This window comes from Cnephaeus nilssonii, assembly GCF_951640355.1.
Source record: "Cnephaeus nilssonii genome assembly, chromosome: 2".
NCBI lineage: Eukaryota > Metazoa > Chordata > Mammalia > Chiroptera > Vespertilionidae > Cnephaeus > Cnephaeus nilssonii.
The window spans coordinates 4,595,114-4,615,211 of record NC_137073.1 but is presented as its reverse complement, the minus strand read 5'-3'; the positions used below and the strand labels follow the sequence as shown (position 1 = coordinate 4,615,211).

Sequence of the window (20,098 nt, the reverse complement as noted above, 5' to 3'; positions counted from 1 at the left end):
ATAAATCTCATGGTCTTCCAGCTGTCCCATCTTACAGCTCCATCATTTCTGGATGTTTCTGTTCAAACAGAATTCTCAGAAATAGGTTGTCCCCACCTTGATGAATGCTGGTCTTACATATTTCTAGGAGAGAGAACATGAATTTCACCACGTCTTTAGATTTGCACATGCTGGACTCACAGGCACCCAGGTAAATCTATAAAGAAGGGACATATGGTCCTTTGGGGGACTCTTTATTACATAAGCATATTTACACCAACGTATACACACGCACAGGAATGCCCCTCTGCGTGTCCAGGTGTGCAGAGGGTGGCCTCAGAAGGCACAGGCCTCGGGTTGGAACTGAATCTCATGGCACCTCCTTGTTGTCATCAAGTCCATTGTTCTCTAGGTTAGCAAAGGTCAGGAAGACTTGTTCCAGTGTTATCTGACTGACAGAATAATCTTCTAAATTGAATTGCTCTTTCGCTTCCTCCAAAATACCAAACACCTTAAACGACAGAAAAGTGCCATCACCATTTGCTGTCCCTCCGGCCCCAACCCAAATGAGCCTCTCCTCCGCTTCCAACCGCTGGGAAGTTAATGTTGGGGAAAAGGCACAGCGGGGAGATGAGGACTTGGGAAGGACATCAACTGAGAACCTGAGAGGAAGCAGTTCTCTGTCCCCATTCGGTTGATGGACATGGACTGACAATGGGATTTAGGGAGCAGAAATGGAAGCAATTAAAATCTAGGGAGTCTGAAAGGTAACCTGCAGTCTCTACAGCCATTACACATGCCTGAATAGCAAATATTTTCCCCATCATTAGTGCTCTCTTAACATGTGATGTTAGAATGCATGATTTCTACAGTCACCTTTGACCAGCTATTGTCCTTGCTGGGAATGTAGTAGTTAAGGATCCCTTGGTTCTCCTGCTTTAATTCACTACCTAAAAAAAAAGTAAATATATTACACATAGGTGAGTGATCTTACAGATTTAATTTAAAATTGCCAAGATATTGCTACATTTATTTAGTTATATATAATTAACTATGAATAGACGCCATTATGACCAAAGGCGATATGATCAAATAACCCACTCTCTTTGATTTATATGACATGGTTAATTCCTTTCAGCAGATTTGTTCCTGAAGAAATAGCCTTATTATGTGAAGTTTATAATAATTAAGGGTGGCTTACAGTCACACACACAAAAAATATCAGCTCACATGCCCAGTGAATGAAACAAGCCTTCAAAAATTCTAATGTTACTACTAATAGACTTTATTTCTAAAGATGGTGCTGAGCATATGCGCCAGGAGGATGTGCAGTGTGCTTGTGTGAGGAGGAGGAATGTTGTACAGCGTGCTTGCTGGGGAGGAGAGCAGGACAAGGCCTCCTTGCTATGATTACACACCATGTAAGAGGGCAGTCATTCATGTACACCACCCACGTGAGGCTGTATTGTTTCTTTTACAGGTAAGAAACCATTTCTAATTAAAACTAACTGAGGTATTTACACTTAATGCATATTTGCAGATTATTGCAAATTGGATTAACTGGAATTAAAATGTGTTAAAGTAAAAAAATACATGTTTACAATGATGTATGGCTTTTCTTAGTAAGAATGTTAACACATGTATTGTGGCCATGATCACATAAAGCTCTGTTTTTGCCTGTTGAAATACTTCAGATAGCTTAATGAGTTATTCAAAGCAAACACTGATGAAACCACCTCATTTAGGTCAAGTAATAGTAACTCCGATAGTTCCATGTGCCACTTCCCAGCCTCTGGCCCCGCAAAAATAACCGATGCCGTCATTATCATTACGGACTCTTCTTTCTTAATCTTCTTCTTTAATGTCTTTATCTATGCACTAGAGGCCCAGTGCACGAAATTCGTGCACGGGGTGTGTGTGTATGTGTGTGTATCCCTCAGCCCCGCCTGCACCCTCTCCAATCTGGGACATCCCTCTCACAATCCAGGACTGCTGGCTCCCAACCACTCACCTACCTGCCTGCCTGCCTGATTATCCCTAACTGCTTCTGCCTGCCAGCCTGATCACTCCCTAACCACTCCCCTGCCAGCCTGATTGATGCCTAACTGCTCCCCTTCTGGCCCAATTGCCCCTAACTGCCCTCTCCTACAGGCCTGGTTGCCCCCAACTGCCCTCCCCTGAAGACCTGGTGCCCCCCAACTGCCCTCCCCTGTAGGCCTGTGTCCCCCCCCCCAACTCTCCTCCCCTGCAGACCTGATTGCCCCCAACTGCCCTACCTTGCAGTCCTGATCCCTCCCAACTGCCCTCCCCTATTGGCCTGATCGCCCACAACTGCCCTCCCCTGCCGGCCATCTTGTGATGGCCATCTTGTGTCCACATGGGGGGTGGCCATCTTGTGTGTTGAAGTGATGGTCAATTTGCATATTACCTCTTTATTATATAGGATGTGCCCCTAAATCCAGGCCAAGGATTCCTACTTTTGAACCTTATATGAATGGAATCAGGTAGGATATGTTCTCTTCTTTCTGCTTCTTTCAGTCAGTGTGTGTAAGATTCATTCATGTGGTTGCATCTTGCTATAATTCATTTATTTTCCTTTCTAAACTATAATCTGGCTTCTAAATATTCCACAATTTATTTTCCATTTAGCCACTGAAACTATAAGAATATTAATCTCCAAAAGACTACGGTCTTTTTCTGATGTTTCCTTGTCTGCTTTTGTTTGGAATGTATTCCTTTGTTTCCTTATTTTGCTTGTCTGTGCTTATTTCTATGTATTCGTAAAACAGTGACATCTTTCATTCTTGAAGGAATGGCCTTTTGTAGGAGATAAACCTTATCAATTCAACTTTGCCCTAGATCTTGATTGTCTCTTCAACCTTTGTGATTATTTTAGTAGCCTGATTTATTATTTTTTTAATACTTTTTTATTGATTTCAGAGAGGAAGGGAGAGGGAGATAGAAACATCAGAGATGACAGAGAATCATTGATTGGCTGCCTCCTGCACGCCCCCTACTGGGGATAGAGCCCACAACCTGGGCATGTGCCCTGACCAGGAATCGAATTGTGACCTCCTGGTTCATAGGTTGATGCTCAACCACAGAGCATCACCAGCCGGGCCTGATTTATTTTTGATAGGTCTCAGTGATCCCAGCCAGCACCTAGTTGGGTGGAAGCCAGATCCTCAGGCAGTAGCTTTTAAAATTGCAAATACAGTCCCGTGGGTCTGCAATTGTAAACACTGCTGACCTCAGGACCAGGAAATCTGCAAGTGACTCCTGGGTGACAGCTGCAAAAAATCAGCTTCAGCTGAGTGTGTAAGTTCCTTTCTGGAAGAAACTAGTGAGCTGTGGTGAGGCCTAAGGATGGCGTCTCCCTCCCTCATTCCCTGAGCACCTCTATAGCCTCCTGATGTGAAGCCTGATCTCAGGTTTGAGCTCTGGGATAACTAAAGGAGTCTTTTCCGTAGGCAGACTGCAGGTGTGTCTCAGTCTGCTGTCTGTGCAGTGCGTTGGGTGTGGTCACCTGCCCTGGGTGTGGTCACCAGGCTAGGGGCCCAGGAACACAAGCTCCTCTGGTCACCAGGGCAGTGTGATCAAGGGAGGTCCCTGTGTGGACTGAACTCCCAGAGTTAGTGAGGCTGGAGAAAGGTGCCCACAGCCTTAACGATGCAGAGGAAGAGCCCTGAAGAGGGAGGTGCCTGGCCTGCACTCCCCCTGGGCTAGAGAGGGAGAGGGAGAGCACAAAAGTGGCAACTTACAGCACCTCCACTACCAAGAAAATCTCAACTGGCCCCTGACCCTCCAGTGGATGCTTTAACCTTTTGCACTCAGATGTCAAGTGTGACTCGACACGGTTAGCATTAAATCCCGAGTAGAATAAAGGAATCGAGAAAAAAGCAAGCGAGTACAAAGGGTTAAGATTAACAAATAGTACGAGTTCCTTCTTTTTTACAGCAGTGTAGTATTCCATTCTGTAGAGGTACCACCTTTTTTTAATTCACTCATCTGCTGATGGGCACTTAGGCTGTTTCCAAATCTTAGCTATGGTGAATTGTGCTGCTATGAACATAGGGGTGCATATATCCTTTATGATTGGTGTTTATGTTTTCTTGGGATATATTCCTAGAAGTGGGATTACTGGGTCAAATGGGAGTCCCATTTTTAATTTTTTGAGGAAATGCCATACTGTTTTCCACAGTGTTTGCACCAGTCTGCATTCCCACCAGCAGTGCACGAGGGTTCCTTTTTCTCCACATCCTCGCCAGCACTTGTCCTTTGTTGATTTGTTGATGGTAGCCATTCTGACAGGTGTGAGATGGTACCTCATTGTCATTTTGATTTGCATCTCTTGGATGATTAGTGACTTTGAGCATTTTTTCATATATCTCTGTAAATTTTGGAGATTAAACCCTTATCTGAGATAGCATTGGCAAATATGTTCTTTCATGCAGTGGGCTTTCTTATTGTTTTGATGATGGTTTCTTTTGCTGTGCAGAAGCTTTTTATTGTGATGTAGTCCCATTTGTTTATTTTCTCCTTAGTTTCCATTGCCTTAGGAGCTGTATCAGCAAAGATATTGCTTCGGCATATATCTGATATTTTGCTGCCTATGGATTCTTCTAAACTTTTAATGGTTTCCCATCTTATGTTTAAGTCCTTTATCAATTTTGAGTTTATTTTTGTGTATGTGTAAGTTGGTGCCTAGTTTCTTTTCTTTCTTTTTTTTTTTTTTTGCATGTTTCTGTCCAATTTCCTCAACACCATTTATTGAAGAGACTGCCTTGACTCCATTGTATGCACCTGACTCCTTTGTCAAATATTAATTGAGCATATTGGCTTGTGTTGATTTCTAGGTTCTCTGTTCTGTTCCATTCATTGGTCCATATATGTTATGCCAGTACCAGGCAGTTTTGAGAACAGTGGCTTTGTAATATAGCTTGATAACTGGTAATGTGATCCCACCAACTTTGTTCTTCTTTCTGAGGATTGCTGAGGCTATTCGGGGTCATTTTTTATTCCAGATGAATTTTTGGAGCGTTTGTTCAAGGCCTGTGAAATATGCTGTTGGTATTTTAATGGGGATTGCATTGAATATGTAGATTGCTTTAGGTAGTATGGACATTTTAATGATCTACCAATCCATGAACACAGAGTATTCTTCCATTTGTTTATATCTTCCTCTATCTCTTTTTTCAATGTCCTGTAGTTTTCTGAGTACAGGTCTTTTATCTTCTCAAATTTATTCCTAGGTATCTTAATTTTTTTGTTGCAATGATAAATGGGATTTTTTTTAGTTTCTGTGAGTTCATTATTTTTGTATAAAAAAGCCATAGATTTCTGGGTGTTAATTTTGTATCCTGCTACATTGCCGAATTCTTTTATTAAGTCTAATAGCTTTTTGATGGATTGTGTTTTTTTTTTATGTACAATATCATGTCATCTGTGAATGATGACAGGTTTATTTCTTCTTTTCCAATTTGGATGCCTTTTATTTCTTCTTGTCTAATTGCAATGGCTAATACTTCCAGTACTATGTTGAACAGGAGTGGTGAAAATAGGCATCCCTGTCTTGTTCCTGTTTTTAGGGGAAATGGTTTTAGTTTTTGCCTATTGAGTATGATGTTGGCTGTAGAGCATTATGCTAAGCAAAATAAGCCAGTCGGGGAAAGATAAATATCACATGATTTCACTCATTTGGGGAATATAATGAATAACATAAGCTGATGAACAAAAATAGTGCCAGAGAAAAAAAATATTTTAGAATATAATAGAAGTAATCCTGTTATTTGCAGGTTTTTTATATTTCCTATAAGTTTTGTGATATTATACTATGTTAGTAAAGTTTTGGTAATATTATTATATTAAAATTTTTTTTGAAATATTAATGTTTATTGCATGTAATATTATTATATTTAAAATAATTTTTATTGGAATATTAATGTTTATTGCATGTAATATTATTATATTTAAAATCATTTTATTGGAATATTAATGTTTATTGTATGTAACATTATTATATTTAAAATCCTTTTTCTTGAAATATTAAAAAATAAATAAAATAAAAAAGATAAATAAATAAAATAAAGATATTTTAACTAAAAAAATAAAGAGTACCTACCAAATAGAATTGTAGTGGGTATAAGTGGGTTCATATTGATAAAGCATTTAGTGCCTGCCACATACTAAGTGCTATCCTAATATTAATGAAATGATAAATCTTCTTAAATCTTCTTCAATAAGTTCCCAAGATAAAACTCTTGACACATGATATGGTTGTACACAGAATGGACACATTTTTATGCTACTTTCCAAGTCTCATATCAGCAAGTGTAATCATTTTACGGTGTTAGAGGAATGTAAAGAAGAAGAAGCCCACAAAGAAGGTGGCACAAAGGTGTAACCAGAACAGAAAGCCATAATAGAGGTACTATATGTTCCAAAGTCTACACTGACTCACATGTGGCCATAAATATTTAAATCAATTAAAATAAAATAAATAAAAATTAATTTTCTTAGTTTCACTGGCCACATTTCAAGTGTTTGATAACCACAGGTGGCTAATGGCTACCACGTTGCACAGCACAGATCTAGAACATTTCAATCATTGCAGAAAGTTCTATTGTACAATACCGATTCACATTTTTAAAGATGGTCCTATTTCATGGAATTCAACTTTTATTTCAACTAAGGCAATTTCTAAATGTGTGATTTGTCAGGTTTCCTACAAAAAGAGGCTCACAAATTTAAAACATTTGTTGTACGGTACACATCTGATTTGGAGATTCATAAATGGCAGACCCATGAAACTCAAAGCACTGGGGAAAACTGAAGTCTTGCCCATAAAGTAGGCACAAGGCATCAGCCACTCCTTCCGAACAAGCTGTGATTGCTCTGTGAGTGTGACTATCTGAATGATGGGTACAGATGTCCCTGGGAAAGTTCCAGGGTGTACATTTGGCCAGATGCCTCCGGGCACTGAACAAAGAACGTTTCTATTGGGAGAAAGGAGGCAAAAACGGAGGCATCACTCAACTTTCCTTCAACGTTAGTCTAGATGTTGATTATTACAATTGAAGTAGATGGAATTAGAAATATTCGTAGGAATCAAATATCCACTGGACAATTTGCGATGAGTTGATTTAGTTTTGCCAGCAATTTCCTGATCCTTTTCTGCAGACACTATTTACCAGCCTCTTTCAATGGATTCTGTGTAGACTCGGATACTTCCTTCTAAACTATCTCTTGTTCACTTCGTAAAGTTCAGAACTAAAGAAATCCTCCGGGAATTGTTACAGACACTTATCTGGACTAGGCTGATTTCATTCTATTGTGGTCATGGTTTTGGTACTTATACTTGGAAAAATCCAATAAGCATCCATTTCCACCCATTGCAGGATACCTTAGTAAGGTAGATTTTTGCCTAGAACATGTTCTTGAATAAAGGGAGTGGCCACAGGAAGGCCACAGTCTATCATAGTGCCTAGAATTATATCATTATTAATAAAATATTTGATGATATAATACCTTATACTTGCATAAAGTGCATGCATCGCCCAATACTTTTACTCACATCATTTCACTTAATCCTCACAATAATCTTATGCTTAAAATAATTATCTACATTTTTACAGATAAAGAAACAAAGGCTGGCAAGGGAGAAAGAGTATAAGTCACTAGTTTAAAGACACCAATGAAGGTAGCAGATCTGAGACATGAACACTTTAATTCCAAGGCCACACACACACACACACAAAAAAAGATTAGCAAATAAATCTTCACACATAATCCACATACCTCTCAAACTGCTGCTGCCTGGGACTTGTTATCCCCCCAAAAGAAGTATCTCAGATCCCACAGCCCCACAACCCCACCACCTAGACGTAGCCTTATTGGTTTCCAATGTAAAGTGTTCTGGAGGGCCTGGTCTCTTCAGTGCAGGTCCCCAGGTTTGGAGCACTTAGTGTGGGCTCTGCCTCTCGCTCTCAGGGAGACGCTCTGAGGCATGGAGATCCCTCCCTGTTGTGGAATCCCTGCACCGGGGTGGTTTCGGTGAGCCTGTGTCTCTGCCTCTCCCACACGTCTCAATGTGGCCCTTTTATTTCTTGTGTGGAAAAAGCTTTTCAGCTAGTTTTTAGTCTTTTTCAGCAGAAATTGTTCCATACATAGCTGTAGATCTGGTCAGAATCTTTCATCTTGGACCCCAGAAAAACTTTCTTAGCTTTAGGATTTGTACTGTAGGGTTCCCTCTTCAGAGTGTTCTGGGATGTATTAAGTCACGTGACTTCTCAGTGTAGACCTTTCTCTGATATTTTCTGTTACCTGCCTCAGTCCAAACCTAAATTAGGGATGCTCTTCTCGACAGAAGATTGCTGTGTGCTCCAGCTTGGAATTAGAGGGTGCTACTGACCACTCAGTAGACGCCCCCTTCACAGGGCCATCTCAGCATGAGCTCCCCAACCTGGAGGCCCAGAGCTTCATCGCTGATCCCAGTGCTGACAATGGTATTTGCTTTCTGGATTTGCATTTTCTCACAGCTCCGTTTCTTTTACTTTCCTTCTTCTTTTCCTGTTTTCCCTGTTGATTGTTAAAGCGTTTTCTGACTTTTGTTTCTGAGCCAATTCTCAGTTAAAGATATAGGTGTTTAATTTCTACCAATTTCTTGTTTTATTTTACCAGGATGGCTTTTCAGAATACATAATCTTCCATATGGCAGAAACAAAATCATCTTATTTGTGCATTTAAAAAATACATGGTTACTTAATTTTCCTTGAGATTATGTAGAATTATTACTAAATATTCTCATTACTTTGGTCCCTTTAAAAATATATATTCTAGATGACTATTGTTTGTAATATTTATTTTCTTTAAAAATCAATATTTAGGTATAGGTTCCATATTAATTTCTTTTTGATTCTGTCATATTTTAATGGCTATTTGTTGAAGGATATTGTGAGGAAGGACTTGGCAACAACCACCTTAGTGTTGAAACTGGGCCTCAAACCCACATGCCCATTAAAGAACACATTTTTGTGTCCACATTGTTGAGGATAGTTCTTGGGTCAGAGTTTAGTTTTCTCCTTCAGGAAGAGCAAGTTGCTAGGACAGTTGACAGTAAAAGGTTTTCTGGTCACAGCTTCTCATTGTGGTAATTTAAAAATATTTGCTGAATGAATACATAAGTCAATGGACATATCAACGTGCATGTGTCATAGGCACTTCATATTCCCTATGACCAGCAGTGAGGAATTGTTTTCCCATATATCTGTTCTCCACATCTGCTCTACCATCCATTTCTTATCAATTTTCTGATTCCCATTTTTACTGGGAATTAATCATACTATTTCCCCTTGCCTAGAGATAAACTTCTAACTCCTCAGGCTGACACACAAAGGGAACTTCTGTGGTATTTTGCTCAACCTAGAAAATTAGAAACTAAGATAAAAACAGAATTATTAAGAGCCTTGCCATGTCCCTGTTTTATGTTTAGGAAAGAGCAATAAAGGAGAGAAAGAGTTTTTATCTCTGGTATTGTACATGTAGGCAGAGAGAGGCTTATTGATTTGGCATACAGAAGCAGATCTGTTCTTTTTAAAAAATATTTATTGTTGAAAAAATTATACATGGCCCTCTTTCTCCCATGGACCCCTTCTAACCACTCCTGCCCCCTGCCAGCAGATCTGTTCTTGAAAGGAAAGAAAAGCTTATTGGTTCTTCTTTGTACTGTAATATCATGTCCTGGCTGAGACCAAAGATCACAGTTACATGTTTGGGCTGGAGGGAAAAAGCCTTCAAACTTCGCATGGATGTTATATAAAAACTAGAGGCCTGGTGCATGAAATCCATGCACTGGAGTAGGGGTCCCTCAGCCTAGCCTGCACCCTCTCACAGTCCAGGACCCCTCGGTGGATGTCTGCCTGCTGGCTTGTGCTATGATGGCCTGCTGCAGCTGCATGGCCTGCTGCTTGAGCTTCAGCAGTTGCTGCACATGCATGGGCTGGGCCACCATGGTCTGTCCTGTGAACACCATCGAGTGGGTGAGTCAAATGCAGAGGCAGGCTCACCCTGAGTTCCCTGCGCTTCCCTGAGTCACTGATTTGTTCTGACTGACTGTCTTCTACAGAGAATGTCACTGGGATTGGGCCTAAGCCAGCAGTCAGACATCCCTCTCACAGTCCAGGACCCCTTGAAGGATGTAGCAGTGCTCCAAGTGGCAGGCAGCCAAAGAGGAGCCCGAATCGGGGCCAGGTGCCATGCCACTCACACTCATCCCGGTCTGCTGTGCCTGTTGCTGCCGCTCGGTAGTGCTGCTGCGGAGTCGGGAGAGGCTTCTGCCATGGTAGCTGCACTTGCCAGCTGTGAGCCCGGCTTCTGGCTGAGTGGCTCTCCCCCTGTGGGAGCACACTGACCAACAGGGGGCAGCTCCTGCGTTGAGCATCTGCCCCCTGGTGGTCAGTGTGCATCATAGCGACTGGTCATTCTGGTCATTCTGCTGTAATGGTCACTTAGGCATATATATATATATATATATATATATATACACACACACACACACACACACACACACACACACACACACACACTAGTGGCCCGGTGCACAAAATTTGTTCACATTAAAAGGGAATTAATTAGAGGAAGTATTTTAATATTGCTATTTGCCCTTTCTCTATAATAGAAATGTCAGAGATGAAAGAAAATTAGTAAAATGTATGTGAAAATCTCCCTCCTTTCAGAGTCTGGGGCACATCGCAGGACCCAGAGTCAAGTCCCTGCTCACCCACGTGCACCTTGAAATTGCGTGAGACCTAGACCCCACTGGCCCCACCCCCATTAGGCAAGATCCAGACCTGGCCAGCCCCACCCCCATCAAGCCCTGCTATGCAGGAGTGGGGGCACGCAGCCTCAGGTCCCATGGCCCAGCGCCAGGGCAGGGGATGCGGCTTGAGGTCCCCTGTCAAGCCCTGCCAGGTGGGGGACACGGCCTGAGGTCCCCCAGCCTGGTGCCAGGGTGGGGGGGTGTGGTCTGAGTTTCCCCATCAAACCCTACCAGGCAGGGGGCACAGCCTCAGGTCCCCCGCCCTGGCCAGGCGCCACACAGCCTTGGGTCCCTGCTGATTGCTCATTACGGCTCGTTACAGGAACCCCGCCTCCGCTTTAGGCGCAGACATCTTGTGTTACGGGAACCCTGCCTCCACTGTGGGCACAGCTATCTTGTGATGGTGTGATGGTCAATTTGCATATTACCGCTTTATTATATAGGATATATACATATATATTTGATAATTATGACTTAGAGATATAATTTACATGGACAGAAGAAATCCAAATCTTATTAAAGTGATATAGGAATTTAGTGTGAACCCTTTTTTTGTGTGTACAAAATTTCTTAGTATAACCAGTCACAAGAAGTTATAGAAACAACAATCCCAAAAGGAATTATATTGGTAATCCATAGGAAACAGTTATTGAAGACATAAAACATATGCATAGTGAGAACAACAAATATGATTTAATACATCTTGAACAAAATAGCCCAATCTAATTTACCTGGGAATGTCATTGTGATGAAATTTTTAAAATCATTTAATTTATCCTTTTGTGTATCAGTCTTGACCTTGACCTTTAGGATGTAAACATTGCCAAACTTGTTCTTGAGATGCTGAGGGCTGCCCAGACACACAAACTTTCCCTTCACCATGATGGCCAGCCTGGTACAGAAGGCATCGCATTCCTCCATTCTAGCAAAATAAGGTACCAGAATAATGTAAAATTGAAACATTCTCTGTTGGAGGGCCTTCTATAATTCAGGATTTTATGATTCTATTTCCAAAGGGAAGTGGAATTTGCCAATCATAAAGCTCATACTTGAGAAGTGGAAATTTTTCAAATAATGAGTATAAAACCCTCCCATAGAACATCTGAACTCCTTGTCCTCTCCCCACTCTTGGTTACATAACTTAATGGGTTCTTGACTCTTCCACTGATTAGGATTAATGAGGAACTCACATTCTCAAGCAAGTTTGCTGTCCAATATTCCTAAGGCCTCCCCTCCTCCAAATTCTCTTGTACAACCACTACAATGCTTGCCCACCGTCTTCCAAGCCTCCCCATGAGTCACACCTGTGGGAGGTTATAATAATGGTTTTCCCACTTTCACGTGCTTGTATCAAAGCATCCCAGAGCAGACGTCGGGCTACTGGGTCCATGCCAGTTGATGGCTCGTCCAGCAAAATGACTGTGGGTTTTCCCATCAGGGCAATAGCAGTACTCAGCCTACGTTTGTTTCCTCCACTTCATGGTCATAGAAGGAGAGAGAATGCAGGGAAAGGGAAGGATATATAAATCAGTTGCTTATAGGATAGTAACATTTCAAATGTTGAGAGTCTCAGCAAGCATAAAACATGAATATCCACAGTGCTGGTTAAATGTGACTTCAATGAAGTACTTCAGGCTCAAGTACAGATGTATATATCAATTATTTTTTTCATTTGAAATGGAAAGGAGTGACTCTTATGTAACTGATTTTAGCAGTATTATCACTGACATTTATTTACTAGTTCTTAGGGTGTTCTGATTTTTCAGGTACATAAATCCCACCATAATTTGTAGGAACACAAAGAACCAAACGGCCACTAGGAAGAATAAGATGCTCCCCTTTGGTATTCAGAGGCTATGGTTCAATCATAACTAAGATTTTGAGTTTCATCTCTGTATAGGAAAGACATGGAACCACATTGATCTGTCTTATTACTGTATTTTAACCTAACAACTCACTAGACAGTTTCACAATTAAATAACTGTGTGATAGGGGGAATTAGGTGATGCTGTAGGCATTTATTTTAAACACCAGAAGCACAGAGAAGCATCACAACATTAGTAGCCACAATGAAAAGGTCAGTATATTGACTCACCTATAGGTTCTGATAATCCTGTCAGCGTGGGACTCCAGTTGCAGTGAAGTCAACCATTTGCTCACATACAGCTGAATCTGGGACTCCGAGATTCCCCATAATCTGGCATACATGATCATTATTTCCCGACCAGTCATATATTCCAGCAAGGCATCAGACTGAGGACAATAGCCAACTCTTGACTTCACCTGATTATAAGAATTGCCTTGATAAGGACCCAAGTCATCAGTCCCACTGAGAATTTTTTAATGAGATAGAACACCTTTAGTTCTCCAGGCTATGCTTCTAAGAGTAGTACCAAGAATTTTCTTTTCTAAAAACTACAAAGTTATGACAAGTGGATCTATTGTCACAAATTAAAATAACAGATTCCCCAATTCAGTTTTAATAATCTGGAGGATGAAGAAGTTAGAAATAAAATCCTACAGCACCACTAAATTTGGAGCATTAGAATATAAGATTCTCCCCTCATTAATGAAGAATTCCAAGGCGTATGGCCACAAGGGATGTTCTTGCCCTGCACAGTCACTGTAGACCTTATTTCATAGAAAGGTTGAACTGGAAGCAAGCCTTTCCCACTCCCATATGCAGGATAATTCAATGAGTTGCTTTATCAATTAACCAAGCCTTTTGTAGATTTGTTTTCAGATGTACATAGACTAGATATCCAGAGAAAAGATATGAATATTAGTGTATTAAAATTAATTATTTAATTTTTTAAAATAAAGTTATTTTAAATAACTAAAATTCATAGCTTTTCTGTGGGATTTTATTAATTCATTTACAGTGATCCTAGACTCTCGGCAGAAATTAACTAAACTCTTTATTCTAGGTATGAAATTATTCTCTCATGTAATTTTTGAACATAAATTAGCTATATGGAAAGATAAGTCAGGAAAAAAATAACATGAATGCCAATATCAGAAACATTTGTAATAACTATAGGTATTGGGATTAGTAGATCAGATGAAAACAATGATAGTACTTACTGTATTTAAATAAATTTTAAAAGTTTAAAACTATTTGATAAAAGAAGAAAGTATAAAGTCATGTAGACCTTTTAGAAATGAACCATATATCTAAACATCCAGAAAAAAGAGTCATATTACAATTTCTGTGAATGGGTTGAATTTAGTTATAATGAAAGAAATTAATCTGCTGAAGATAGGTCATAAGAAAGTTCCTAGAATGCAGCACAGAAATAAAAAGTATGGAACAAATAAAGTATCATTGAAAGATTAGGATGATAAACTAGAAATATCGCATCTGGATAGTCAGAATTGCAGCTGGATAGAAAGATGGGAACAAGAGAAAGATGTGAAAACTAATAAACATTATGTAGAACTAATTTAACTAATTAATAAATTCAAGAATGCCAATAACTTCCAAGAGAATAAAAATTTAAAGATCCACATCTAAGTACTTCATATTGAAGCTTATGTAAAACAAAGAGAAAAATTATAAAGCAGCCCATAGAGGAAAAAAGGTAATATAAAGTATGCCATACTGACAGCTGATTTCTTAAAAGTAGTGGTGGAAGCTAGGTGATAGTGAAACAACATAATAATTTGCTCATTTAAAATAATTGCAGCCCTAGTTGGTTTGGCTGTGGATAGAGCATTCGCCTGCAGACTGAAAGATCCAGGGTTCAATTCTGGTCAAGGGCACATGCCCAGGTTGCAGGCTCGATCCCCAGTAGTGGGCATGCAGGAGGCAGCCAATGGATGATTCTCTCTCATCATTGGTGTTTCTATCTCTCTCACCCTCTCCTGTCCCCTCTGAAATCAATAAAAATATATTTTAAAAATAATAGTAATTGTGAACCTCAAATTCTATACACAGTGAAAATATCTTTTACCAGTGAGGATGAATTAATGGCATTTGCAGAAAGAAAGTGAAAACAAATAATAAAATGCTTTCCCCTGAGATTGTGATGGAGAAACTGTCTTCAATTGCCATTGCTATTCAATGCAGAGTAGAGGCTCTAGCCCTTGCTGTAAACAAGGGAAACAAGCATAGGATTGGGAAGGAAAACAAACCTTTTCTATTTGCAGGTGGTCATGATTGTGTAAGTAAAGATTCTAATATAATTTATAAATAAATATTAGAATTAAGAGAATTTAACAATTTTGTTGAACAAGTTCAGTATTTAAAAGTCTATTGTACTTCTATAGACCATCAATAAGGCATAAAAATAAAATCATTTAAGTTAATATTAAAAACAAAATATATTGAAATAAATTGTACACAATAAGCTGAATTCTCTTATCAATGTAACATCCATGCACAACTATTAAACTATTATTCTGAGGCACTTATTGAGAAACAAATTTATGGAAATGACATGTGTACTATAAATATGTCAATCTTCTGGAATGCCCACTCAAAATCTCAGTAAGTATATGCAAAGATAGAATATTTCCTCAACATATCTATAATTTTAAAAATTCAAGAATAACCAAAGTAACATTGAAGAACAAACTTTTCACTATTAAATATTATGACTTTTTATAAGGCTACTATAATTAAGAAAGTGTAGTACTGGCTAAAGGCTAAAACAAACAAACCTATGAAAAACAACATAGTCCAGAAACTGACTCATATTTAGGTAATACTTGATAGTTGACATTGTAGAGGAGTTGGAGCAATGATAATATCTCACCAAAATGTGCTGGGTCAACTGGTTATATGTTAGAAAAAAAATGAATATTTACCCTTATGGACAGTATGCAGATGAGTTATAGATTTAAAGGTGAAATGTAGGCCTTGGCTGTGGACCCACAGCCAGGACTCCTTCCTCCCCAGAGGCAGGCTCCTGTGAGTTCTGGAGCATGCTCCCCTCCCACTGGCCCAAAGCTTTAGCCCCGGGCACTGCAACCACGCCAGCAGCCACCACCACAACTGCATAAGCAGCCATCATCACCACAACTGGAGGAGCAGCCGCTGCCCACAAACGCCCAAGAAGCATCTGCCACCGTGACTGCTAAAGCAGCCATGTGAGCAGCTGCCACTGCAAATGCCCGAGGAGCAGCCAGGTGAGGAGGCACCACCACGACTGCTCAAGCCAAGCTATCAGTTTTAACCCCAGGCCTGGTGATCATGCAAAGAACCTAAGTATGTGTCCATCATTTTACTTTTTATCCAATCCCAGGAGTCCCCCTCCCCCGCCCTCGCTCAGCTTTGCTTTATCCCACCTCCTTAATCTCCAATGAATTTCATGTAACCCACCTATGTCCCTCCTTTAATTGCAATGTATAAATACAAATGTAACCCGCCATTCTCCAGAGCATTATCTCAATTCATTGAGGTTCTGTTTCCCGGCATATGTTGACAGTTTGGCTCAAATAAACTCACAAAAATTCTTTACAGGTTTCAATGTTTTTGTGTGTGTGTGTTTTTACGTTAACAGGCCAGTCAGGACAGTGCCTTTTGGATCAATCAATTGCAAGGATTTAGAGTTCTCAGTCCAACCAGGGGCCAGGGGTGAGGACTTCTGTCCATGGAAGCCAGCTCCCCTCTGGCTCTAAGTGAGTACTTTCCTTTCAAGACTGAAGACTCATCCCCCTGGCTGAGCTAAAACACTGAGGTTGTCTCGCTGGAGCAGAGTGAAGCAGACCAGTGCAGGCCAGGACAGACTGGCACAGAGCAGAGCAGACCAAAGCACCGGGGAGCAAACTAGCACAGTGCCGAGTAGACCAGTGTGGAGCAGAACAGAGTTGTCTGGCCTTAGGCCTGGCCAGGGCTGCCTCACAGTCGTGCTGTTTTCACACCCTGCTGTATCCCAATTGAGCTGCTTTGCACTGAACAATTTCCTTCTTCATCACACCCCAAACTGGGAATTCCTGATGGCCTTGAATTCCTGCCAATGACCATCAGTTGACAAAAGACATAATAAAGATTAGATTAAAGTAAATAAGTAAAATAGAGATTAAAATAACACTGGAGAAAATCAATGAAACTAAAAGTCAGTACTTGGAAAAGATCACAAAGTTAACAAACCTTTACTACATTGACTAGGAAAACAAGTAAAGACACAAATCACTAAAATCAGAAGTAAAGTGTGAACATTACTACTGATTCTGTACAGATATGGGGTGGGCAAAAGTAAGTTTACAGTTGTGAATATGTGAAACACAGAGTTTATTCTTGTGTAATTTATTAATTATTACATTATTTTTCCATACAAACAACTATAAACATACTTTTGCCCACCTGTGGGAACCATGCCAGGTCCCAGGATAGTCAAGGCTGGTGGGAGCACAGAGGCCTTGTTATCAATACACCAGAATGGCCAAAGGCCGCTCTGGGCATGAGCCTAAATGGAGTGTTCAGGACCCTGAGCCTGGGAATCCTAATCAGGCCAAGACACCATGAGTGGCTGCAAGGCCACACGGTACACTGTGCCCTTCAGGAGCCAATATGATTGATGTCACTGTTGGCAGGAAGCCTTCCTTGTCTAAATGGTATAAAAGTAGGTTACTCACCAGTCTAGTTGGCTGAGGCAGGAGTGAGAAGAAGTCTGCTGGATGGAGAGAGAGCAGCTGGGATGGAGTGTGTGAGGAAGTCTGCTAGAGAGAGCAGCTGGGCAGGAGAGACAGAAGTTGCTGAGCTGGAGAGCTCAGATAACATTATGACGTTAGGCGAGGCGGTGAGTCTAGGAGGCAGTGTGTGGCTGCTCAGGTAATAGCTGTGGGTACAGGGACGGATGCTGCTGTGTGGGAATGTTCACCAGCCGGTGTCCGCTGCCTGCCTGTATGGACTGTGCTGTGAGGACTGTTCTGTCTGATGGCTATGTGGCCCCTCGCTTCTGCAATAAAGACTCATCCTTATACACCCACAGCCTCTCCGGGCTTCTCCGTCTGACCCGGCGTTCTAGGAGGTCCAGCCCCAGGCAGAGGGGCTCAGACCTGACACCCGTGACTAGTGAGCAGAGGATAAAGGAGGAACTTGGACTAAGTTACCAACAGTTTGTACAGTGGGCAGGGCTTGAGAAGGACCAGCTTTGGCGCAGTCGGATAGGAGTATTTAGAAGAACACATGGACTGAGCCACTCAGAGCCAGTCAGCCCAGTAGAGCTCTTGCTGCTGGCTCTGACACTACCCATGTGTAAAGATTATAAGGCACTACCATGAATGACTGCACAGTAGCAAGTTGGATAACCTAGTTCAGTGGTCGACAAACTCATTAGTCAACAGAGCCAAATATCAACAGTACAACGACTGAAATTTCTTTTGAGAACCAAATTTTTTAAACTTAAACTATATAGGTAGGTACATTGTTATTAACTTAATTAGGGTACTCCTAAGCTGGCCTTTGCTAAAAACTCAAGGGGCCAAAGAGCCACATGTGGCTCGTGAGCCGCAGTTTGCCGACCATTGACCTAGATGAAATGGGAAAATTCCTAGAGACACAAATACTGAGACTGAATTAAAAAAATATAAAATCTGAATAGACTGATAACTAGAACAGGGATCCAATCACTAATCATAAACCTCCCAACAAAGAAAAGTCTTGAACAAGATGATTTCACTGGTGAATTCTATCAAACACTTCAAGAAGAATTTGATAGGGGCAGAAATAGGATGTTGGGGAACCAGCTAGAACTGTAAGAAATATTAACTCTGCTCTGTTAACCGTGATGGTTTTGTTCTGGTTAAGGAAGGCACACTCTAACCTGGCTGGCAGTTACACACTGGGGACTGGGAGCTCACCTGGAAATGCAGCCCACCCTCCCCGTTAGGAGCTGCAGATTACATGGGAAGATTAAGAGCTTTGTTGCAGAATCTCCAGCCCTTTGAAGACCCCAGCTCTTTTGCATATCTGTAAACTGCCCATTTGCCCTTTTGCCTACTTTCCGTTGTACTTCTACCAATATAAACAGCCTGCTTATGGTGGGGGCTGAGTAGATTTCTGTGGATGACCTGCTGCTCTCCCGTGCTGCTGGCAGATTGGAATAAATGCTCATAATGATTCAACCCTGTCTCTGCTTAATTGGCTCAAGTGTGACAGACAGCATGGACCCATTGTTTGTCCGGTTACAAGTTAACACCAATATTTCTTAAATTGTTCCAAAATTTTAAGAAGAAAGGACACCTTCTAATTCATTTTTTCGATGTCAGCAATGCCCTAGAACCAAAGCCATAAAAAGAAAACAACAGACCTACATCATTTGTGAATAATGATGCAATACCCCCTGAAATAATACTACAGAACATAATCAGTAGCCTGTTAAAAGGATTATAAACAATGACTAAGTGGGATTTATTTCTGGAATGTGAGGATGGTTTAACATATGAAAATCAGTCAATTTAAGACTCCACATTAACAGAATGAATAACCAACTTAATCAATGAAGAGAAAGCATTTGACAAAGTTTAATATGTGTCCATGATAAAAACACACAACCAACTAGCAATAGAAGGAAACTTCCTCACCATAAAAAAGTAAATATAGAAAAATACACAGCTATCACCACACTCAATGGTGGAAGACTGAAAGCTTTCCTTCAAAGATCAGGAGCAAAACAAGGATGCATGCTTTCACCACTTCTATTGAACACAGGATTGAAATTCTATACAGAGACATTTTCAAGAAAAATAAATTAAAAACATTCAAATTAAAAGCAAGTAAAATTATCATTGTTCACAGATTATATGATCCCATATGTAGGAAACCCCAGAGTCAACAGACACACAAAACCAGTTACAATAGACAAAATTTACCAAAGTTATTAAATACAAAATCAATATGGAAAAATCAGTCACATTTCTATACACTAACAATGAATAATCCAAAGAGGAAATTAAACAACAACAATAATTAAATCTACAATAGCATCAAAAACAATAAAATACTTCATAATAGAAATATTCCGAATAACCAAGGAATCAAAATACATGTACACTAACCTTGGCTGGTTTGGCTCAGTGTACAGAGCATCGGCCCTCAAATTGATGGGTCCTGGATGCAATTCCAGTCAAAAGCATGCGTTGGGTGCAGGCTCGATCCCCGGCCCCAGTGGGGTTGCATGCAAGAGGCAACCAATTGGTGTGTATCTCTCACATCAATGTTTCTCCTCTGTCTCTCCCCCTGCCTTCCACTCTCTATAAAAATCAATGGAAAAAATATCCTTGGGTGAGAATTTAAAAAAAAATAAGAAAATATATGCACACTAAAAACTACAAAACATTTAAATAAGGCATAAATAA

General features: G+C 40.5%; 1 protein-coding gene across 1 annotated transcript in view; it reads right to left on the bottom strand.

The window, feature by feature from the left end:
* Positions 1-349: 349 nt before the first annotated feature.
* The window catches only part of LOC307110038 (phospholipid-transporting ATPase ABCA3-like), a gene marked incomplete at both ends in the record, with an annotated part of 237,702 nt that continues 217,953 nt past the window's right edge, over positions 350-20,098 (bottom strand). The window contains 5 exon segments of the mRNA XM_079789076.1: positions 350-490; positions 856-929; positions 11,527-11,717; positions 12,100-12,270; positions 12,891-13,078. Coding sequence (XP_079645202.1) covers positions 350-490; positions 856-929; positions 11,527-11,717; positions 12,100-12,270; positions 12,891-13,078 — 765 coding nt within the window.